Source organism: Abramis brama (assembly GCF_963993115.1).
Source record: "Abramis brama genome assembly, chromosome: 2".
In the NCBI taxonomy this organism is placed as follows: Eukaryota; Metazoa; Chordata; class Actinopteri; order Cypriniformes; family Leuciscidae; genus Abramis; species Abramis brama.
In genome coordinates, this window is record NC_139964.1 from 49966060 (window position 1) to 49991636 (window position 25577).

The 25577-nt window shown below is 38.3% G+C and overlaps 1 protein-coding gene across 1 annotated transcript in view; it reads left to right on the top strand.

Annotated features, from left to right (window-relative positions):
- Positions 1 to 24794, top strand: part of dchs2 (dachsous cadherin-related 2) — a gene marked incomplete at its 5' end in the record, with an annotated part of 61727 nt that extends 36933 nt beyond the window's left edge. The window contains 9 exons of the mRNA XM_084096616.1: positions 2332 to 2541; positions 12176 to 13027; positions 13231 to 13344; positions 13896 to 14107; positions 14801 to 14952; positions 15058 to 15188; positions 15327 to 15613; positions 15736 to 15877; positions 19540 to 24794. Coding sequence (XP_083952742.1) covers positions 2332 to 2541; positions 12176 to 13027; positions 13231 to 13344; positions 13896 to 14107; positions 14801 to 14952; positions 15058 to 15188; positions 15327 to 15613; positions 15736 to 15877; positions 19540 to 22151 — 4712 coding nt within the window. The 3' untranslated portion in view covers positions 22152 to 24794. The remainder of the gene's footprint in view (positions 1 to 2331; positions 2542 to 12175; positions 13028 to 13230; positions 13345 to 13895; positions 14108 to 14800; positions 14953 to 15057; positions 15189 to 15326; positions 15614 to 15735; positions 15878 to 19539) is intronic.
- Between the last annotated feature and the right edge of the window lie 783 nt (positions 24795 to 25577).

The following is a 25577-nucleotide window of genomic DNA, read 5'->3' on the forward strand; positions in this document are numbered from 1 at the left end:
AATTTTTTTTTGCTGTATTAATATTATTTGTAGAATTATATGGTTTGGAATAGGACTATTAGCATGGTAAATGGTTTCAGATGTTTTACAAGTCAGTGTTTGCTTACAGAGTGTAATGGGTAATTATAGCTAATCATCAAATACAATAACAGAAATCTGTAGGATAACATTAAGATGGTAAGGCAGTTTTAAAATGATTATTGTTAAACACAAATGCAAATATCAAGCCACAGTGTTATTTTAGAACAGGGGTTGCCAGTTCCAGTCCTCGCGGCTCCTTGCTCGGCACAGTATGGCTGAATCTTAAATCGCCCCCTATACCCTCAAATATCAAATTTCAATCCCACATTGCACTGTAATAACGAGTGTACAACTGATGTACGCTCAACGACTGTCCGAAGTTTAAGTCCGAAGCTCAACCGACTCCAGTTTAAACATAAAAGGCAGAACAGTTTCTGACATTTCAGTGCATGTCTGTGTGAGGTAATAGAAGATGGTAACACGCACATGAGCTCTTGAAGCTCCACTCTCTGTGCCGGGAGCAGCAGCTCGTTTGCATTTAAAGGGACACACACGAAATGACATGTTTTAGCTCACCCTGAAAAGGGACAATTTTAATATGCTGTAAAAAATAATCTGTGGGGTATTTTGAGCTAAAACTTCACATACACACTCTGGGGACATCAGAGACTTTACATCTTGTGAAAAGGGGCATTATACAACCCCTTTAAGGTGTGAGAGTAGCACGAGAAGGGAAAATATATTTACAATAAAGAAATAGAAGAAATAAACAATAAAATATAGATACTATTTATTCATATATACAAAAAAGTATGAATGGAAAAGCAAATTACAAACGAGTAAGACAAATTGGGATGGGGAAGAGAATTGGAGTAGGGACACGGGCGGCATCCAAATCAAAGAAATAATCAAAACCAAAATCCAAACTACCTTATAGAACAACCTCTAACCTAACTTCAAAAAGAATATAACGAAAGAAAATGGATCTTCATGTCTCAGACGGACCTACCTGCCCTACACTAAGCTAGTCAAAAGCAAAAATACAGTGGGTGGAGCTCGCCCCTAACCTAGTGATCCTATTACAGAGTGAAATTCCTTACGTGTGCACAATGTTTGTCATGCGACATGTTTACGTGTCTCTTTCTCTAACCTCAAGTGTGACCAGTGCATAGTAACGAGAGGTAACACGAATGGAGAGGATGTACAGTTACACAAACTGGGAGCATACAATTACCAAACACACAGGGTCTACACAGTATTCACTAAAACACACACAAATAGAGGCTATCACACAAAACATAGTTTCAGGATCTCTAAGGCAGAATCTAAAGATCTCTGATGTATAATACATCCATATACATATTAATTATAAATTTCACTTAATCTAATCTGTCAAATTTAAAAGCCCTAAACTGAATGATAAGTGTATGTTGCGATATTTAATATGAAAATAAACAAAATTTGGTAATTTTTCTTTTTATCTTATTTAACCCGTAATCATTACAATTGACTTGTAACTCTTGCATCTCACACACTTTACAACCGTGAACAGCCGCATACAAACACACCTGCTCAGATGGGAATCTTAAGATCTCGAAATACCCTTTTAAGTCAGGGTTAGCAGTGCACATATGGTCGAATGGATCCCACCCCTCAAGTGAGCGTGTCAGATAAGAGAGACACAAAATGTGCAGAGCGGGGAGGCACAAAGACTGTAATTGGGAACCCCTGATTTTTAACTGGCTATATAACTCTGATCTGAACCCTAAATCTGCACAGTGCTGGGGGTACTCCAGGACCAGGCTTGGGAACCACTGTTTTAGAATCATTTTTATACTATTATAGTTTTTATTAATAATTTGAATTAGTTTAATTTGTATATTTTCCTTTTTTCAATTTAATTTCAGTTATAGTTTTAGTAAATTTGTTGTCTTTTCTCTGTATAGTTTTTATTTATTTATTTTTTCCAGCTTTTTAGTTATTGTAGTACATAAAGTTGAACTGAAAATTGGAAATGTTACCTATATATATATATTTTTTTTTTTTCTGTTAATGCTTATTTTATTTCAAGTAACAACATTTTTTTTATATATATAGTTTTAGTTTTAGTTCACCATGATAACCCTGTCAAGCCTTTTTTTTATTTGTTTACGGACATTTGCACAATATTTTCAATAATATGCAATTGCATGTTCATTAAAAATACTTTAACCACTGGAATTTTAAGTGCTGTTGCAACCTTCACTTGTCAATGGTTCCCTGATTATAATAACCTGGTCACCTCCTTATGTGTTTTTGACTGCTTTACAGTTCAGGCAGAGGACAGTGGGACTCTGTCTCTCTCCGGCACTGCAACAGTCCTGTGCTTCATCCTGGATGATAATGACAACACTCCAGAAATCTCTCAGCCTGATTTGCACATAGTTATCCCAGAGAACTTGCCTCCTGGAGTCATTCACATCATCCAGGCCTCAGATGTTGATAATGGACTAAATGGAACTATTCAGTATTCCATAGAAGGTAAGTAAATTCATCTGTCCTTCACATTATTGACATTTACTGATTTTACATCTAACTGCTTATATTACATTTTATGCATTGATACAAGGGATTAGTAAACAAAATGTTTTTAATTTTAACTCTGAGTAGAAACAATACTTATATTATAAACAATAATTCCCATTCTGGAATTCCATACTAACTAATAATGTATTAATTTAAACAATGTAATAATTTAAGGCAGAAACAAAGAGCTCATTGAAGTAATGAATATATGTTCATGGCATGGCAGTTATTATATTGAAGACATACCTACAGCAACAGAAATTATTTATTTGTATTATATATTTATTAGTAGTTCTGTAACATAGCTGTTTAAGTGTCCTGTTGAAGTGATGCTTCTGTGTACAATGAAAGGATTGGACTAAATATTAATGTTATTACCCGGTTATTTTATGAATTTCAATATAATATAATTAAATGCATAGCAAAATAATAAAAGAAAAAACAAAAGTAATTTCACTCTAGAAAACATGAAGGGGATCTAGTCCTTGATTTCTGCAAAAATGTAGTTCCCCTCTGTCACTTTCTTTGACGTTGTGTTGATATAGTGACACTAGTGGTCTATGGAAGTAAAATAATGTCAAATGTTTTTGAAATAAAAAGCCAGTTGAATTGCACTACTTGAAAAAAAATAGGCATTGCATTAACCATGCTTGCATTTTAATGCATTGTATTTTTAGGGCTTGCATTTTTATGGGCTGAAATTCAACATGGTTGTATATTTAAGCTGTGAATATTTCAATTAAAAACATTTCAAACACATTTTCATTATTAAAAATTCAATAATCCATATTCACCTTTTATATTTCACTTCCAAAATATTCAAACTGTTTTAAAATACAACCTATAATATTCAACAGGCAATTTTCGGTCCATTTTATTTCGCTTTGCAAATTCGCTTCCACAAATTCAGTGGTTCAAATTCGACAGTAAATTCAACATTGACGTCCAGGAACTGCAGGAAAAGCAATAGATTGCCGAGCATACTCTCCATCTGCTGTTAGTCAATCTCACGAGTAGGTGGTGCAAAAGCGCGTGTTGTTGACGAAGACTAGCAACAGTTAGAGCAAGCCATTCATTCATAAAATGAAGATGATTATGTGTCAGTATATATGCGGAAAAGATGATAAAGACACAAAAGCTGTGTTTATGTTTCATTCAATAACTTCATTGTTACTTTCCCTGTGTAGCCTACATGTTATCAGCTTTCTCTACCATGAACAGGATTATTTATCGGTTTCCCTCAATACCTCATACTCAAGGATTCCCCTTCCGTCGGGACAAAACGCTTAACGTAGCTTATGGACTAATACAGTGATATAAAAGTCCAAACTCGCACCTTATTGGGGATGTAGGCTGTAGGCTACTATATAGGCTAGATGGACTAAGAATATGAACTATATATATATATATATATATATATATGTATAGTATAGTAGACTTTGCCTACGTGTATTAGATTAAACTGGGAAGAGTCATAGCACTTGCATATTGTTGTCCTCCTATTGTTAGTTTAACTGTAAATCGCTTTGGATAAAAGCGTCTGCTAAATAAATGACTAAATGTAGCCTAATGTAAAATTGGCTTGACATTGGACATTCGCACATTTAGGGACCGTCTCAAAAGTTGCATACAACATTGACATACACGTTTCTAACTTCAATAGCAAACTTTAATTTATTTGAATAAATATCAAAAATCCAAAGGGTGCGCATTATGCCTGACACCTACATGAACACTTTACAGTTGTTTTTATGACTGTAAGTCGTTCTATTCAAATGCTATTGAAGTTAGAAACGTGTATACCAAAGTCGTATACACTTTAGAGACGGTCCCTAAATGTGCGAATGTCCAACGTCAAGCCATCTTTATGCCAGTCTATCACTGGGAAACGTTCAGCATTAAACTTTGCGCGTTATTCTGAGTCCATCTGCTTGCCTGCGAGTTTGGTCTTTTACATCACTGTAGTCCATTAAGCCACGTTAAGCGTTGTATATGTCCAGCAGGGGAATCCTGAAGTATTGAGGGAAACCCTAATAGCTTGCATGCAGCACATCGCCACAATATAAAGTTAAGGCAACTAAACAACCAAGAGAAATATATGTCAACCTCAAAAATGTAACATTGGATCTGTACATCCGCATCGGGGAATAACATTATAATCTTGTTCACGGTAGAGAAAGATGCATGTAGGCTACACAGGAAAAGTAACCATGAAGACACTGAATTTAACATAAAACCGCCGTCATAATAATCACAAATACACTTGCATTGGTGTTAAATGAGTTTTATGAATGAATGGCTTGCTCTAACTGTTGCTGGTCTTCGTCAACAACACGCGCTTTTGCACCTCCTGCTGGTGAGATCGACTAACAGCAGATGGAGAGTATGCTCGGTAATCTATTGCTTTTCCTGCAGTTCCGTTGAATTTACTGTCGAATTTGAACCACTGAATTTGTGGAAGCGAATTTGCAAAGCGAAATAAAACGGACCGAAAATTGCCTGTTGAATATTATAGATTGTATTTTTAAACAGTTTGAATATTTTGGAAGTGAAATATAAAAGGTGAATATGGATTATTGAATTTTTAATAATGGAAATGTGTTTGAAATGTTTTTAATTGAAATATTCACAGCTTAAATATACAACCATGTTGAATTTCAGCCCATAAAAATGCAAGCCCTAAAAATACAATGCATTAAAATGCAAGCATGGTTAATGCAATGCCTATTTTTTTTTTCAAGTAGTGCAATTCAACAGGCTTTTTGTTTCAAAAACATTTGACATTATTTTACTTCCATAGTGGTCACACTTAGGAGCCCCAAACACCTCTAATACTTTGAGAAAAGGCTAATGAAAATAGGCAAGTGGAATTTGCATGCTCCACTCCCCCAGACATATGTGTATAAAAGGAGCTGGCGTGCATCCACTCATTCAGATTTGTTCAGACTCGGCTATGCGATTCAGTTTGCCAGGCGCCCGCCCTGGTTCAACGCCATCCTTTTTACTTGGTGGCAGGAAAAGATGCCCTTGGCACAATAGAGCCTGTTCCTCCAGCCAAGATGCATTTTACAGCCCTTACTTCATACCAAATAAAGGTGATGGGTTACGACCAATCTTAGACCTACGAGTTTTGAACTGGGCCCTGCATAGGCTTCTCTTCAAGATGTTGATGCCTGAAATCATTCAGAGGAAGAACAGCGGTCCCACTGAAATAATTTCAGAGGCTCCTGGGGTCTCATATGCATCAACCCGAGTGGCGTTACTATCGCAGAGGACGCCATATTTCTCTGTGGTAGTAACGCCACTCGGGTTGATGCATATGAGACCACTTTAGACCACTGGCTTCAGACTTCCCGAGATGGGCATGGCACTTTGCGTGGCTATCATGCCGATATGTCACTGTATGTTCAGCCCTTGGACAGACCTTGCATTTCTATGGGCAGGGGTTCCCTTAGAACAAGTGTCCAGATATGTTGTTGTCACAGCAAATGCGTCGTCCAAGTCTGGCTTGGGGTGCTGTATGCAAAAAGCACGCAGCCTCCTGGACAGGACCTCGACTGCGTTGGAATATCAATTGCCTAAAGTTGCTAGCGGTATGGCTGGCCCTGTGGAGGTTTCAGTTGTTGATCCAGGGTAAGCACTTGTTGGTCCGGATGGACAACATGGCAACAGTTGCATACATAAACTGCCTGTTCGCATGTTGCAACTCGCCCACCTGAAGTTACTGCAGGCCACTTACATCCCTGGTGATCTCAACTGTGAAGCTGACGTGCTGTCATGACAAGTGATGCTCTAGGGTAGGGATGGGCAACTTCGGTCCTGGAGGGCCACTGTCCTACAGAGTTTAGCTTCAACCCTAATCAAACATACCTGAACAAGCTAATCAAGGTCCTCAGGATTACTAGAAAATTACAGGCAGGTGATTTTTTCAGGGTTGGAGCTAAACTCTGTAGGACAGTGGCCCTCCAGGACCGAAGTTGCCCATCCCTGCTCTAGGGAGAGTAGAGACTCAACCCCTGGGTGGTCCAGCTGATCTGAGGTCGATTTGGCAAGTTTGAATCTTTTCGCTTGCCAAGAATGCTCCCACTGCGGTATTCCCTGACTGAGGCCCCCCTTGGCATGGACGCACTGGCACACAGCTGGCCCTGGGGCCTGCGCAAATATAATATTCCCCCAGTGAGCCTGATTGTATAGACGTTGTGCAAAGTCAGGGAGAATGAAGAACAGGTACTGTTGGTTGCGTCACATTGGCCCACCCAGACTTGGTTTGCCGAGCTCCCTGGCAAATCCCCCTGAGGAAGGACCTCCTTTCTCAGGGATGGGGAACAACCTGGCACCTGAGCCCAGACTTCTGGAACCTCCATATCTGGCCCCTGGATGGGACATGGAAGACTTGAGTGGGCTATCACTCAGGCTAGAGCCCTTACTATGAGTTGAAGTGGAGTGAGTCTGTTCGTTAACTGGTGTTCTTTCCTAAAGGAAGACCCACAGATATGCCTATTCTCGTCAGTGCTTTCGTTCCTGCAGGAGAGTTACGGCTGTCCTCCTCTACCTTTGAAAGTGTATGTGGCACCATAGCAGCACATCACAACACAGTGTACAGTAGATCTTAAGGAAAGCATGACCCGATAATCAGGTTCCTCAGAAGCACCAGGAGGTTAAATCCTCCAAGACTGTGCCTTATTCCCTCTTGGAACATATCAATGGTCTTGCTGGGCCTACAGCTTTTTTGAGCCCCTGGAGTCAGTTGAGCTAACTGCCCTTTCCTTGAAGACGGTGCTCCTGAACGTGCTAACTTCCATCAAGAGGGTCGGGGACCTGCAGGCATTTTCTACCAGTGAAATGCCTTGAGTTCAGTTTGGCATACTCTCATGTGATCCTGAGATCCCAGCCGGCTACATGTCCAAAGTTCCCACTACCACTTCTTAGGGATCAAGTGGTTAACTTGCATGCGCTGCCTCGAGACGAGGCTGACCCAGCCTTATCGTTGCTGTGTCCAGTACGCGCCCTGTCTGTTTACTTGGACCGCATGGAGAGCTTTAGAACCTCTGAGCAGCTCTTTGTTTGTTTTGGGGGTCAGCAGAAGGAGGCTATTTCCAAACAGAGGTTGGCCCACTGGATAGTTGATGCCATTGCCTTGGCTTAGCAGGCAAAGGGTGTGCTCTGCTGTGCCCTTTTGGCCCTTTTAGGAACTACTGCAGCGACTTCTTTCCATGTGTGGTACTTCCCAGTTGATAAGTCCATGTGATGTATTCTCCACATATTAATCTCCCCTTTGGCAGGATGTGGTCTCAGTAGTGTTTTTTTCCTACTTAGGAAGAAGAGCTTTTCCCCTGCTCTAAAATTTGGTTCAGATGTGAGTGACAGATGGGCGACGTCTTGGTTACTATTGTAACCTCCGTTCCCTGATGGAGGGAACAAGACATAGTGTCCCTCCTGCCAAAACATTGAACCATCTGCTGAAATGGCCGGTACATGCTCTCGGCTCCTCAGCACAAACCTGAATGAGTGGATGGACGCCAGCTCCTTTTAGAAATTCCACTCACCAATTCTCATTTGTCTTTTATCAAAGTGTCAGAGGTGTTTGGGGCCCCCGTATGCGACCCCTAGTGTCACTACATTAACACTATGTCTCGTTCCCTCCAGCAGGAAAAGGAGGTTACAATAGTAACTGTAATTTTGAAATATTAGTACACTATAAAATAACCTCTTTGGATTACGTATATATCCCCAGTTCCCTGAGAAAGGAACGAGATGCTGCATCAAATGCTGAAGCTATGGGGACACATCCGCAGAAACTGGTGTCTGAAGCATCTGTGAAATCACGGCAGTATAATTGGCTGATGGCAGTCCTGCCCGTCATTATTATCTCTGTGTAAACTTCAAAAACGTGAATCTGTGAAAATGGTGACGGCATGTACATGCGCATTACATGTTTAGTCTATAGGCATGCACATTTGAAAATATATGTGCTCAGGCGCGTAGTCTTTCTTTACAAAGTGACATTGCCAATTACTTGTCTGGCATGCATAATACAGATCTACTGTGCCAAAAGGCCCCACTATTACCTTCGACTATTCTGGTAATGGGCACTAACCCATTCACAAGAGAGCACAACCCTGCTTAATCCCCAATCTGTTGAATTGGGGATGACAACAGATGAGAGAGTGGGCTGTTTACTGCGACTTAGTCCATGCCAGCTCTCATCTGCCAAGCTCTAAACCCATAAATATGTTTATCAAGGAGAATAACCCTGCTTTAAACCCCAATCTGATAAATTGGGAAGGGCAACAGATGAGAGGGTGGGCCACAATTTGTGGTTTGGTGCATCATCCCCTCTTTCCTCACAGTGTCTGAAACGGTTTGACAAAGGGATTCGGTCTTTCTATAAACCCCTCTTTTCCGAGACCCTACTCTGCTCTAGTGTTGTTTTTGGCGGCCTGTTTTAATTTTAGTTTTAGTCTAGTCTTTGTGTCAGGCTGTCATTTTAGTTTTTATTAGTTTTAGTCACATTCATACTCTTTTTAGTCTAGTCAAGTTTTAGTCGACGAAAACTGATGACATTTTAGTCTAGTTTTAGTCAACGAAAACTGATGACATTTTAGTCTAGTTTTAGTCGACGAAAACTGATGACATTTTAGTCTAGTTTTAGTCAATGAAAATTGTATTTTAGTCTCTTTTTAGTAATGCGATTCTATTTAACCCAGTCAATATATAATTTCAAACAAGGCTATCTTATTATAGGCTATTTAGTAGGCCTATATTTAGGGCTGTGACGGTGGCAGGTTTTTTTACCACCGCGGTAATGGACCAACTACCGGCGGTGGTTGGGGGGTTATTAAAAAAAAAAACTCGTTTTATATTTCCACACAAAGACGCGTGATACACTCTGCGCTTTGAGAGGGATGTGGGACAAGAGCAGGAAAGCACGAAGATATCGATCTCTTTATGATATCTTCGTGTTTTCTACTTGATGTAAATTGGTTTGAAGAGCGAATTTTATCCTCCACAAGGGCGAGATATTTAGGCTGTGTTTGAGATTGCGCTGCCAGAGAAAGTGAAACTAAAAATCACCCACACGTGTCAAACGCGCTTTACAACTAAACTCGCGCCCAATGTCTAATATAACAAGCACAAACTGTGTTAAAAAGAATTTGACATGCAAGTACAAATGTAGGCTATCTGTCCTACAGCGTTTTTCTACTTTACCACAGTAAAGAATACGAATATAATAGGCCTAATTAAAAGCGAACCAAGAAACGTTTATAATACCTTTAGAAAATGGGTGAGACGTGACGTGAGTGAAGATTTGGGAAAAGAAACAAGAGATTCCATGCAGGGATGAGTCACGATTTTTGGATATTCGATTAGTTTATTTAATTATAAAATATCGAATAGGTTGTGCGATTATATCTACTCTAAAATAAAATCTCCATGTTCTGGCGCTGATGCGGTGACGTGTTCATGTAACAAGAGACGCTGCCAATAACGCACATAACAGCTGTCACAAAGAACCAGCAAAAGTAATGATTATGAATGTGTCAAATATATCAATGAGACATTTTAATAGAATAACTAATGGAGTAATATATGGTTAAATTCGCTGATAATCGGGTGACCAGATCGCAATCCAGAATTTAAAGCCGACAAAGCTATGGGTTCACGCACAACTCTCTCATTCGTCGTGACGTTACATTTCGTCTCGTCTCGTTTTGGTCAACGAAAATGAAGAGACATTTTAGCATAGTTTTTATTTTTTAAACCACATTTAGTCTCGTTTTTATTCGTCAACGATATTGCATTATACATGTATTTTAGTCATCGTCACATGACCATGCATTTACGTCTAGTCTCGTCTCGTTTTCGTCAGGTGATAACGGTTCGTTGACGACAATATTTCGTCATAATTTTCGTTGACGAAAGCAACACTACTCTGCTCTGATTGGTCAGGTGGTCCAGTCTGTTGTGATTGGTCTAATTGTTTACAGCGCATGTCAGAAATTAAACTCCAGTTACCATATCTGAATTTCATCTTCGGAGGCTTCCTTGCCACTTGTATACATAGTAGTGATGCACGGATCGCCGTTATATCCGCTGATGCTGCTGATAATAACATTCCGAAAATTGTGGGTGGATGAGAGATAAATTATTAACTCTCATCTCATGGTAAAATGCAACAAACTCTTTTACTGCATTACTCTTTTACTTTAGTTTTTGACAATAACATTTAGCCTCTCTTGAGGGAAAATCAATCAAAGAAAACATGCCTAGAGCACATCCTAGTGGTCATTATATAAAACACAAAAGGAACCTGCATGAGACATTGCTTAATAACTTTACAGGTTTATCTAAAAATATACACAATCTTAAGATAAATTATTCTGATAAGAGTGTTTTCCAACATAATGGTGGAAGCAATTTTCCATAAAATTAGTTTTAATTCTCAAAGCTAAGCGCAACAAATAGCGGATCAAGCTGTAAGCTGGCAGTCAGTAACTTTTGTCTGCTTTAATGTGCTTTCAGAGCTGCTCGCTTTCGTAATTTAAATCTCACACTTTAATCATATTTATAGCTCCTAACTTAATAATACAAGCTGTGCTACTATGATGAATGATTACCTCAAAATGTAGATCTTTATGCAGGTGCAATGTACTCGTACTCGATATACACATATCTCACTTTTGCTCACGTGCCAGCAATTACCCCTCTGTGTGCCATATAGGTTGCTGACCCCTGAAATTTTGCCAAAGAAGAACTTTTGCTTTAAATAAATGTTCATTTAAAAGCAGCCTACTTCAGTGTAATGTAATAGCATATCATCGCACTTAACACTGAGAATTTGAATAATTGTAATGTGACGATCGGGTGTGGGTCGGGTGCGGATATCTAAATCAGAGAAAATCATTGGTGCGTGTAGGTGGCGGTTGGATGATTTGCTTTTAACAGTGGATTTGGGTGACGTTAGAACTGATCCGAGCATCTCTAATACATTGTGTTACAAACAGTAATGATGGCGTCGTTTTACCGTTTCAATACAAGCCCGAGTCCTCATCCTTTGGGTGTGCATGCAAAGTGGATTTGATTTCACAGCACAGAAAACAGCGTATGTCAACAACACAAACTAAACACTTCCAAGCCTCAGCTAGCACTATAGTGTTTGAGGGCTGGTCAAAGTAGACATTTTTTTGGGAGAAAATAACTCTTTTATCGAGCACTTTGATCTTTGAAACTTTGCTGGAGACCTTTTACATTCACAGACAGACAGTTATATTACACTATATGAAAGGTAATATCTGAAAAAGCATAATAATGGCACTTTAATATATTTTAAAATGTAATTTATTCCTGTGAAGGCAAAGCTTAATTTTCATGACTCCAGTCTTCTGTGTCACTTGATCGTTCAGAAATCTAAATCTAAATAAATAAATAAAAATAATAATAATCTAAATCAAAAAAAAAAAAAATTCTTTCTGATCCAAAACATTTGAATGGTAGTGTTTATAAAAAAAATGTATACTTAAAGAAAACCTTTCAGGCTCTGAATCAGTGCTAATGTATCAGTGTTCTCTTTTTCATCCACTATTATAAGCTGAAGAGTGTTTCAGCATTGACGCTGTGACTGGGGCGATCAGCACCATTAGATTCCTGGATAGAGAGGAACGATCCAACTACTCCCTTCTCATCACTGCTACTGACCATGGGCGTCCACCTCTGAGCTCCACTGCAATGCTGCACGTCACCCTCTCAGATGAAAACGATAACAGCCCCTCATTCACTCGGAAAAGCTATCGTGCCAGCATTAGTGAGGGGCTCCATGTGGGTTCAGAGATCCTACATCTGATAGCATGGGATCCCGATGAGGGGCCCAATGGTGTAGTGACCTTCTCCTTGGAGGAGGATAATTCTGGAAACTTTTATGTTGATGGTTCTACTGGTATGGTAAGGCTCACAAAGCCATTGGACCGTGAAACACGTTCCCAGCATGTCTTCCGCGCTGTAGCTACTGACGGCTGCAGCCAAGGTCCACGCAGCTCAATCGCTACAATTACAATACATGTAGAAGATATTAATGACAATCCACCTGCATGTGTTAAGGAACCCATGCAGGTGTCAGTCTCTTCCATGACCACACGTCCTAATCAATCCATCATAACAGTTACAGCCCAAGATCCAGACCAAGGAGACAATGGGACAGTAGTGTTTAGCCTAGCAGAAGAAGATGAGCTGTTTCAGGTTGATGGGTCTGGAGCTGTCAGGTTGAAAGTCCCCCTGAGTAATGAGGTGTTTGGGACAAAGCTGCTCCGGATAAGGGCTGTGGATCTAGGTAAACCTTCCCTCACCTCTAGCTGCCTTCTGCTCATTCACCTTAAGAGTGAAGAGCCGCCATTGCAGTTTACTGAGGAACTCTATGAAGTCACCATACCAGAAAATAGCAAAACAGGTACTTTGAGCAACTTTTTTTTAAGCTTACAGATTTTAGATGTTTTTCCACCTTTGAGATATTTCTCTTGACATTTCACCATTGATTTACTTTAATGTCATTTACTTAGATGTAATTTTCAAAAAAGCTTGTATTTCTGAGAAGGTCAGTAATTGTGGATGCTGAACTGACTGTGTTTGTGTGTACCACTTATCATTTCTAAGGCTCTTGGGTTGCAAATGTTGTAGCTCATGACCAGACAGCAGATGAAGGAACGATCAAGTACAGTATTTTCGGCGGCAGTGAAAATGAAGCCTTCACTATTAACCCAATTACAGGTGAGAATTGTATAGGCATCATCATAGTTTAAAAGTGTTAATAAAATTTACTAATTTCTTTTCAGAATTATTATTATTGTTGTTGTTGTTGTTGTTGTTGTCATCAGCATTATTATTAATGGTATTTGTAATGATGATAATAATACAGCAATACATTATTGTTATTATTATTACTATTATTAGTGGTGGTACTTGTAATGATGATGATGATAATACTACAATACATTAATATTATTCATGAATTTTATGTATGATAATAATAATAATAATAATAATAATAGTAATAAATCTTAAAAATAATTATTCAGTTCTTTTGTCAGTTTTGTTGACAACAGAATAAAAATTTAGTCACCTTTCAGTTAGGCACTTCTAAATTCTAAATATTTCCAGTATTGAGAAAGTAAATTTAACAAACAGTTGTATTTGAAGTTAAAAAGAATAAAAATAATAAAAAGTATCATGCTTTGTAGTATAAAGTTCTTTGTAGTATAAAGTATGTGGTCCAGGGGCATTGTCAAGTTTTTAATTTTCTGAAATATCACCATTGACAGGTGATATCACAGTTAAGGAGCAGAGACTGATAGACTTTGAGGTACAGTGTAAAATTTACCTGGTGGTTCTGGCTGAAAATGGACACCAAACAGCCTATGCTAGGGTGGCCATCACTCTGCAGGACATCAATGATAACGCACCAGTTTTCAAGCAAAACCACTACAGAACAGCAGTATGGGAGGGTCAAATTCATAACACCTATGTCATGCAGGTACAAATTTTGAGATTTGTTTGACCATGCCATGATTAATATGGTAATTATTATGTAATTTTCTTGTAACTCTGATTCACACAATAACACAAACTGACTTTATTGAACTATTTTGTAATCAAAATTATAAAACAGTTAGTTCCAATCCTTGATTCTGATTGGTCAATAGCTGTGCTTTATTCACGATAAAACACGGCTATGACCGCTTCACCCAACGGTTTTATTTATCACTGCGCCCTCATAAAAAGAATGAGACAAAGTTTGAGAACGGTTTGTTGTTTTTATTTGAGCTTTCATGCATATTACACATTGGAACGTTGTTGTTCACGGTCAGGGACTATTTTTTTCTAGCGGAAGGAATGCTTTTATTGATTTAACTTAATGAAAGTTGCACTAATATATTTTTTTTACTTTAATATTGTGTGGTAACCGTCTTATAAAAGCAATAAGGTACTCGAGTCAAGTGCTGTATCGTGAATAAATAACGGCTGAAGGGGTTGCAGGCACTCCGCTTCGCGTCGTGCCTAACAACGCCCTTCAGCTGTTACTTATTCATGATACAGCACAGCCTCTCGTACCTTATTGCTTACATAAAATAGAATCATGTTGTGTATCATCATCAGTTTAACCAAAAAGTTTTTTAACTTACATTTCAGATCCCAATTTTAACATTATATGACTGTAATTTTGTAGGTTTTAGCGACAGATTCTGACAGTGGTATAAATGGGCAGATGAGTTACTTCATTGTGGATGGGAACCACAATAATGCATTTGTGATCGACTCTGTTCGTGGGATTCTTGCCACCAATGCTGTCTTGGACAGAGAAATTTTCTCATCCTACAAGTATGGCAAACCTTCTTGACTTCTTCATTTCTTTCGCAATTAAGTTTATATGGAAATGGTCTATTGGAAATTAATTGAACAATCATATTTTGTTTTCAAATACAGATTAATTCTTCAGGTCAAGGACATGGGAAATCCTCCCCTTACAGGCACCTGCACTGTCCGTGTCCAGGTTGTAGATGTAAATGATAATAGTCCTACAATTCCATCCATGGAACCAGTGACCATTGCAGAAAGTAAGAAACTTATTTATGTTTACTGATACAATGTCTGCATTTTCACACCTTTCTTATTTGTTTTAAAGAGTTTTAGTATGTGTTCAAAATGTTAAAGTACAACACACTGAACTTATTCTTTCCTTGCCATCTCCACAGATCTTCCTGTTGGCTACATTGTCACCCAAGTGATTACAAATGATGTAGACCTTAGTCCTTCAGCTACATACAGATTCAAAGATGAGGATCAGACCAGCAGAAGTTTTGCAATTGACCAGTACTCTGGGGTAATTACCACAACCAAAAGCCTGGACTATGAAAATCAAGCTGTCTATACATTGATAGTGGAAGCATCAGACTCTGTCCATCAAACTGAGGCCGAACTCTACATCCAGGTGTTGGATGTCAATGATAACCCTCCAGTCTTCTCTCAGGAGTCTTACCAGGTAAAAATATTATATTAAACTATTTTAAGATTACTTGATTACTTTTTAGTATCATAGGTTACAATCATGCTCTATTCATGCTCTTCATATAGTATTGACCATCTTTTGCTGCTCACATCCAGGTTTTGTTGCCAGAGCATACATCAGCAGACACATATGTTGTATCTGTATCGGCAACTGATAAAGACTCTGGCCAAAATGGAAGAATTTCATACAGACTTCTTTCCAACCAAGTGAGAGGGTTCTACATTGATCCTGATAATGGTAATTTTCCACCAAAATTACTTGCTCACAAATCTCTACCTAAAGTAATACAATAAAGCAAGCTTGCTTTTATACAACAGTTCAATGGCACAAGTGTGTAAATTAATAAGAAACAATAACAGAGTGTTTTTCAAAATTCTCTTTTGTGTGAAACTATTTCCTTCTGCCGCAGAATCAAATCTCAAGTTGACAGTTTAACAGATGAGCCAGCCCGTTCTCATCCTAGGGCGTCATATATTGACGCTTTTGACATTTCGTCGACATCGAACGCACATGGCACCCTTTAGCGTCAATATGAGACGCAGATAAAAATGGGCCAGAAGGCGCCTCCTAGTGGTCTAACCCTAACCCTACACTAGACCTAAACCTACCCATAACCGAACAAAGCTCTGTGCGTGTCATATTGACGCTAAAGGGTGCCATGTGCGTTCGATGTCGACGAAATGTCAAAAGCGTCAGTATATGACGCCCAAGGATGAGAATGCGTTGGATGAGCCCAAGGCTCAGTTATTCTAAAACGTCACTTTAGAACTAGCAACAAAGGATCGCAGTGTTGCTTCATTGAAACTTATTGTATTATGTAGAGTATTATGAGAGATATCAACTAACAGAGTGTATTACCTGTATCTGGTTTAGCATTTATTCTTCAGGTCAATCTTATGTTCATAATAAATAATCAGTTTGAATGTCTGCTTAAAGAAAGTGATATCTTTGTCTTAGTTTGCTTCAATTAAGAGGATTTCCATGACAGCGCTAGTCAATGCAGTTGTCGGTTGTGTCTTATAAGGTGTTGTTTAAAGTAAAAATATTTTTTTAATAACCTTGTTTCAGTTCCTTTCAATATAAAAGTCTTTGCTACCGACTCACTCATAAAGACAGATTTTGCCGTCATCTAATGCCGTAATAATGTATCTTTCACTGAAGTCGAAATCATAATCACTCACACACCCTTTCTCAATACCAAATACAGCATATTATTTATATAAAATAAAATATTATTTAAAGAACAATAATATTTAAATGAACAATAATACCCAATATAAAAGTATAAGAACTTTGTACAATAGGAAATAAACACAGGCAAACAATTCAGTCAAAAGTACAAAAGCAGCGCTCTAGTTAGTACAGGATTTAAGTTAAATAAATATGAATATAAAAAAATATAAAGTTATGAAACTTAACTTTGCCATTTGCCAAATCTATTTGATGTGGAACAAGTAATAGATTAATAAGACCAAAGATTGCCTGTTTGATATACCTAATACAAATTATATCTCATGTTTAACTGCATAAGAGCCAGTGGCAAATTCCCAAAGGACTGGCCGATATAAAACTGTTCTCGGCTGTACTGCCCTGCAAAGCCAAAAGACCTTAACTCGCTAGAGTGTGAAACTGAGAAATATGACTTTAAAGTTTCTGTTTTGTCCAGACAAAAGTATTATAGGTAGGACTCCCAAAATTTGACAACTAGTTGCTATAATGAAGAAATGTTTGTATGCAAAAAATCTTGAGCTCAAAATTGACCTTTGACCCTTGTTTGGCAGTTACTGTATTCTGCCTTTGTATCATGTGCCAAAAATAAGGAGTCGTGCAAAGGCAAAAGGCAGTAACTGACATATAATCAATATTTGCTTGCTGTCCCCCATACTTACATCCATTATAAGAAGACTTAACCAAGGTCTAGTCATCATGGTATGTGTTTTAAATTATATAGAAGACCTCTGGTTGTTCCTATTTAGTGCTATAATGATCAGGATAGTGCGGCAACACTAAAAAAGTTAAACAGTATGACAGATAAGTTACTTTGCAGTACAGAATGAATAAATACAAGAAATATTTTCACAATAAAGATAATTTAAGTATAATAAAAATACAGATGTTTTTAAAATAAATTACAGAGGAGCAGTAATTTATCAATTTGCAACAAGAATATTTCATATTCATTAGGCATGTTTAGGCCTTTATTTTGAAATAGCAATAAACATGAAAAACCATGAAAGATTGTTAGAAAACTCAGTTTGTTTTCATACCAAGAGTTAAAAAAATAACACCAATTCAATTTTATTTAAAAAAAAAGTCTGATTTTTTTTATATAAACAAAAATATTATGGATGGGGGGTGGCAGTTAAAGGGTTAAGAGACACAAAACTGCTCAAGATGCACAGTCAACGAACTCGACTTGGATTACTGCTTTTTAATTCAGAGATAATATAGACAGAGTCAACCGAAAAAAAGTTGGAATTACTTTTACCATTTAGGTTAGTCTACTTTGTACGTTAGCGATAACTAGCTTAGTGCTATTTGAATTTGTGTAAGATCTGACATGAACACCTGCAAGAAGGAAATATGGCTCAAATGGATTGTTGTGGATACAGCAGATGACGTGCATTGCTATGGATTATGGATTATATCGGATTGCATGGAAAGGATGCCTGTGTATTTAATTGGTTTTCGGCGTCTGATGTGAGGCGAGTGTCAGCGTCAACATTAGCGCTAACTTACGTGACACAGATTAAATTTAGCTAGCTCCGGGTTGTCACTGACATTGACAGATCTGAACCATCGCCCTGAACGAAAATAACAACATTTATGACAACCTATTAGCTTGCATACCATCTATGTATGGCTTGTTCACCTTGCTTTGTTTCTGTAATAATACAAACAAGCACTCGGCAGTCCACACTTTATTTCAAAGATGTGTCGTCTGTATGTTACGTGGTTTGGTGACAGTTATAGAGCGGCAAACTTTGAAAGTATGACAAAGCCAGAGTACAGTAACATCACAGCGGCACCGTAACATCTCTCTTGATGCCGGGCTAAACAAAGTCAGAACACCTTAACTCAACTTCAGCGTGCTGGAACAAAGGCAAAGAGCCGTAACAGCTGTTACGGCGTTCTGCTGTGGTTTCTCGTATGGTTTTGGAAGTTACGGTTGTCATAGCCCTTTATTTTCTCGCTAAAACAATCAAATTGACTCACGATATTTATTCACATGATAAAGGAGGTCTCAAATACCACAAAAATGACACTAACTCATTTTTGACCAAACATGATGTTACGGCGTTTTGCCTTTGTAGGGCAGTGTACATGAGTGGTAAAAAGCCGCTGACGGCTTGGAGCCCAAATCTCCGAAAACTTGGTACTATTTTTATATATAAATCTCTCGTTTGAGGTCTAACCAAATACATTCTGACCTAAAAAAACCTCTTAGTTACACTTAATACACTTAATACACTTAATACAAATACACTTCATAGTATTTGTAAAATTATATTGGGTTTGCTCCTCTGCCATTGATGCTCGCTGTGAGGAATGTTGTTAGTATAGATGCGGCATAAACAAGTGGCATGATACAAATTGTGAAACGATTTCTGTGTGAAATTATCACATGCCTGGAAAAGGCTCTAAGCCAATCAGACAATTCCAGAACCAGAACTGTTGTATAAATGCTAATAAAAACAGAAAAATGGAGCATATATACTGTATAATATAACATGTATCTTAGAGATATGTAAAAGTAATTATTTTTATTGGGGTTTTATTCAGTTATGTAAATTAGAGTGGTTTTAGTTTTACCATAGTTCAATTTAGTGTCTTGCTATAATAATAAAACAATCCTGTGTGTAAAATTTAATTTCTATTGAATGTTCTACTGCCTCCAGGTGCAGTGTTCACGAACAAGCCTCTGAATTATGTTGCAAATGGAAACATGTTACGGCTACTGGTGGAGGCACATGACAGTGGTGACCCCAGTCTATTTAGTGTCACTTCTGTGGACATAGAGGTGATGGACTTTAACGATAATGCCCCCTTCTTCACACAGAACTCATACCAGGTGAGTGTTCCCGAGGATGTATCTGTTGGAAGCATTTTACTCATTCTATTAGCAGAGGACAGTGACTACTCAAATATGAACACCCATTTGGAGTATGCAATCATAGCTGGAAATGATGAAAGGCGGTTCTGCCTTGAAGTTGTTAGCATTCCAGCTGAAGCCCACAGCCGAACTGTTGGCCAAGTAGTGCTCTGTGATACACTGGATCAAGAGACCACAGACACCTATTCATTGACTGTGATTGTAACAGACAGGGGAACCCCACCCCTGAACAGCTCAGCTGTAGTGTCAGTCAAAGTCCATGATATTAATGACAATGCACCTATTTTCAGTAGTCCAGAGTATCATGCACGGGTCACTGAGAACAGCCCCATAGGTACAGCCCTTATCCATATCTCTGCCTATGATCCTGATCTAGGGGCAAATGGGACTGTAATGTACAACATCATCTCAGGTAACAGCAAAGGCTTGATCAGAATGGACTCTGCAACAGGTGTCCTTGAAGTAAATGGGACACTGGACTATGAAGAGAATAAAAAAATTACCTTAACAGTCCAAGCATCAGATTGTGGTGCTCCAAGTCACAAAAAAGTATCATTTGCGGTTGTTTACATATTGGTACTTGATGAGAATGACAATTCCCCATTCTTCATGTTCCCTACCTACAACTGCTCGCTGTCTGAAAACCTGCCGGCTTTTACCCCTGTGTGCACGGTACATGCTGTTGATGAAGATGCAGGAATCTTCGGACTACTTACTTATTCCATTTTAACCCCCTGTTATGTGGACTATGACAGTAGCAACCCAGACAAGAAAGAAGCCTTTGGTATTGATCCTCTTACTGGAGACATCTACACCAAGCAGATGTTTGACTATGAAGGAGAGAGTGAATTCTGCTTTGTGGTTGAGGCACGTGACAAAGGAGATCAAGTGGCAACCTTGAGACTACAAATCGAAATTGAAGGCATTGATGAGTTCAGCCCCATCTTCACCCAGAATGTGTACCATTTCTCTCTGCCGACTAATGCCAAGGTTGGCCAAAGTATAGGCAACCTGATGGCTATGGATCATGATGGTGGTCTGGATGGCTCAGTGGAGTACTCTTTAGTCAACCCATCCCCATTTTTCAATGTCAACAAAACAACTGGCTGTTTATATGTCTCAAACTCTGTGTATCAGAGAAGAAGATCAAACTCAAACGAGACAACAGAGGACCTGATAGTTCTAGCAAGCAGCCCCAAACTGAACTCCAGGTCATCAACGTGTCATGTTGTTGTGAACATAACCAGTTCAGCAAAGTCTCTGGCAAGTGTTGATCTCAGTGTCCACACTGCCAGTCTCAGTGTGTCGTTGATAGTGTTCCTCCTCCTTTTAATGAGCTTCATTGCCCTTGTTCTAAGGTACAGGTCCAAAGAGAATGCCGTAAAGAAGGCAACCTCCGTATCTGCTAACCTTAACCTTGAAACTGACTCTTTAGGAACAACAGATGGCAACCTTAACAGCAGTATCCATGGTATTAACCTCCAAAATTTACAAGAACCATTAGAAACATGGGGAAGATTGGATATCCCAAACCCTTCAAGAAACTCAAACTCAAAAGCCTCAAGTGGAAGAGGTTCTACTGAGGAAGAGACTGCTGAGGATCAAGAGATCAAGATGATCAACAAGTTTCCATGTTACAAACAGCTTGGCTCTGTAACAACACAACAGGCATCAAGAGTCTCAGACTCAGGGATTCCTGGGGACTCAGACCAACTCTCCTTTCACTCGGTAGATGAAGACCCACTTTCTGGTGCCAGTATTGGTATAGTCAGAATAGTGGATATGCCCAGTTCTGATAGTCTCCATAATTTCAGGGATGAAGGAGGAGGTGAGGGAATGCTTCCTCAGGTAGTCAACATGAAGGAAGTGGAGGAGGTCATAAGAAGGTGCATGTCTATGCCTGATAACCAGGGTTCAGTTGAGGGCTCACTCACCAATCTGATTTCCTCTGAGGAACAGGTACATGGGAGCTACGGTTGGGACTACTTTCTCAATTGGCAGCCACGCTTCCAATCTTTGGCCTCTGTTTTTACAGACATTGGGATGCTTCCAGATGAAGGGATGAGGGCCAGAGATGTGGAGCCAGAGTCACAGAGCCTTTTGCACCCACCTCCTCTCATCACAGCAGTTGCCCAACCAGGAATTCGTGCTGTCCCTCCCAGAATGCCCCATAGAAGATTGCCCCTGGTCAGATTGCCCACATACACCAATACTTGCACTAGAAACACAGAGCTGACCCATTCAGCAATGACTCCTAGTTTTTCCCCCTCTCTGTCGTTACTTACCGTTAGGACACCCAGTACCTCCCCAGTGGTTTCAGAAACCGGTTTGGGATGCTATACAAAAATAGCAACACTGCCAAGAGATATCTTGGACGATGCAGAGATTCAAGTGTAATCTTGTGTTTCAAATATATATGTACATGTGTAAAAATGTTCACTTGTGCTTTTGTGTTTTGGTGTTGTATGAATTATTATTTGGTGTTGTATGAAAGATTACTGTAATGACTGTTTTTTTATATAAATAATGCTAATAACCAAAGTTATAATCATAATAATTTATTGTTATAAAAATACAACACACTGACATTTTTATTATGTGAGTTTTTTTGTATCATTTCTAATTGTTTTAATGCTGATTCACTTAAAATTCTCTCATTTTATTTTGGCAAATATTTGCTTTGAAATTTCTGAATTGTGGTGGTTAGGAAGCAAAAAGCTATGCAAGGATCTCTATAAGTACATTTGAGTATATATAACTGAACAAGCATTTCATTGTACATTATGGAGTACCTAATAAGATTAAGATTAAATTAAGATAAATTATTAGTTATGTATTAACCAATCATCATAATTATCTGCTCTGACAAACATTTGCCACTTGTTTAAAAATGCTCAACAATCAGGGCCATAGTCTAGTTAATAAAACTGTCAAATATATAGCCCTGCTATAAGATGTGTTTTGTTTTCTGTTTGTACATGTGAAACAGAAAATATGATTTAATATCATAATTTAATATAAATATTCTGGGCCACACTTTACCATATATTAAAGTTGAATGAGGAAATAGTTTCAGGTGTGAGAGAGGACGTTGTCGGCTGCCAATGTGGATTTGCTTTTTGCGGTGACTCTGCTGCCACCCAATCTGCCCGGACACCTAACTATTCGCTATTTGGATTATATCCAATAACAATATGCTGCCTTGCTGCTTTAAATGTATTATTTACATACTGGTTTTATTTAGAGTTTAAGGCAAGAATTATTTCGAACACCTGGATTTCATAATGCTCAAAGGTGCTTGGGTTGTCATCACACAGCTACATGTGGTATCTGTGGTATCACAGCTACACTAATCTCTCCTATCTTAAGAAGTATACTGCATCTAGTGGAAGTGTCTGCCTTGATACAACCAGGTTTGCACATTTGAACACCCGTTCCATAAACTATTTCAATCTGAATATGTTTGCTTTGCCAGGCTACACTTATATTGACCGTAAATTGTAATAGTACTGTGAGTTTTATGGATATTTTAGAATGTTTTAATTTTACTTAGTATGTTACCTTTCCAACACACAAACAGTCATACATTAGATCTAGTTTACACTTCAGGTGTAGTTATTGACCAACTTGTATCATGATGTATGTATAAGTGACCACAAGCTCCTTACTTTTAGTTTGATTACTTCTTCTGCAAAAATTGTATATTACTCAACTATTATCAGTAGTGGTGTTTCTAATTCTAAAGTTCTGTTTAGAACAACTAAACCTACTAGTAACATCAGCTGTTCCACCACTGAGCAGTGTAACAAGTACAACGAGTACAAATAGCAATGCAGATCAAGACTAGGCGATTTCCTAGGCAGATATTGACTTGGGACTATATTGGGGTGAAGCACAGGCGAAGCACTGCTACTTGGACGCAGAGATAGCGGATTTCAGGTGTTGCGTGATATCTTTGCACCCAAGTAGCAGTGCTTGCAATTATAAGAAAATCTCCTCACTATTAGAATTTCTCTCACTTTTTGTTTCTTCAGTATGTCAAAATGTTGAACAAGTTTAGTGAAATTACAGAAAAGGCCTCATGCAAAGTATAAACCGCTAGACTCTTCAAGCCTGTGCGTCACATGACCAATATATTGTGGCCAAATATGTTGTTTATACAATACTTTGAAGAAGTGGAACTAAGGTTTTGTTGGAACAAAGAGGCAAAGTTATGTTCTTATAGCTGAGTTGTTAAATGTGGCCACCTGTTTGCCAATTTGCCAAGTTCCAGAACCATGATAAGGGGCTCTAAAATCATGAGTGAGGTGGCAGAAATGCCTTAGCCAATTTAACAACTCCTATAATCCAAACTCAGTAAAAGCGCATGACCACATTTCCCACAAATCACCCCTTACCGTCTATTCATCTTCTACTTCTACTATGTTTTCAGCTCAGCGGCTTTAAAAAAAAAAAAAAAAACAGTTGAGTCATGACACTGGTGACAACAAACAAACCATGCTATCTTTGGATACCAAGGATGTATTGATTTTCAGGCCCTTCTTCAGTATGTATATTTGATTACTTGGCATGTGTGAGTTTCATATACTGCATCTATTTTTTTCCCCCTATTATAAACATATTTAATTAAAACTCACATTTAAAAAAATAAAATAAAAAATAAATAGAACTAATTTATGGAAAACATCAATAAATTGTTTATCATGCCACTGTGGAATCTGATCACTTTCTTGCATGTGTTTAAGCAATGGTGTTAGAAGACAGCAAATTAACCTTTGGTTATTAAAAAAAGCCTGAATTACATTTTAGGATGCTACAGTACATAGGGCTTAATGTATAGCACTCAAACAAAACACTATGAAGCAGCTCTTAAATGTGTACAGATGTGCTCCAATGTGGATAGCATGGATAATTTTGAGGCTTGGACAGACTTGAGAAACAATTCTAAGCTCAAACATACAGAAGCATCATAACAAAGCATCTGGGAGTGTTTCTTTTCCTTTTCCCAAAATACATAATAAACCTCATGCCCCAACTTAACATGCCAAAACTGTCTTCTGTGTTTCTTTTTTATTTTATCTCTGTGTGTTTAATATGAAAACGTAAAAATAAAAAACTGCAGAGCTTAGATACATGTCTTTGGCGGTGGTTCTGAAAATACATTTTTGCCTAATTTGAAGCGTACTGCTTATTTAAAATAAACACTGTAATAGAATAAACTACAGACCAAAGATTTCAAACATTCATTGTCCATATCCATCCAATCATCCAAAGTATCTAGTTTGGAAAGTTCAGATTTCAACTGTCCACCCAACCATTTTCTGGAATACCCTCATTTCATTTCAGCTTGTGCAGAAGCCATCAAAAATGTATTACACATCAACTCTATGAGCTTTGAGCCACTTGCCAACACTTGTTGGTAACAATGAAACTTTGCAATCCCAAACCATTAAATTATGCCATTTGTCGACAATATTCCAGAGCCTTTAAGTCAAAGCAGCCAAAAAACATGAAAAGAGAGACTACACATCTGTTAGATTTCAGCCAGCTTAGAGTGATGCGTTAAATGCAGATAAATGACAGACAGCAGACTTTACAGCAGCTCCAGTTTTCTGTTTACTATCTTTCATCACTACAGTAGAGCACTGCATAAATGATGGCCGAACATTCATCACCGCTGAACAATCTCCATATCACCAGACCCAGACATTTAGGGAAATGAGGACAGGGTCAAAAGTTTGCCCCAAAAACCCCAAGGTCATTTGAGCTATATATATATATTTTTTTTTTTTTTTTGGAGCCTGCTGGTCTCTGGCCTCATTT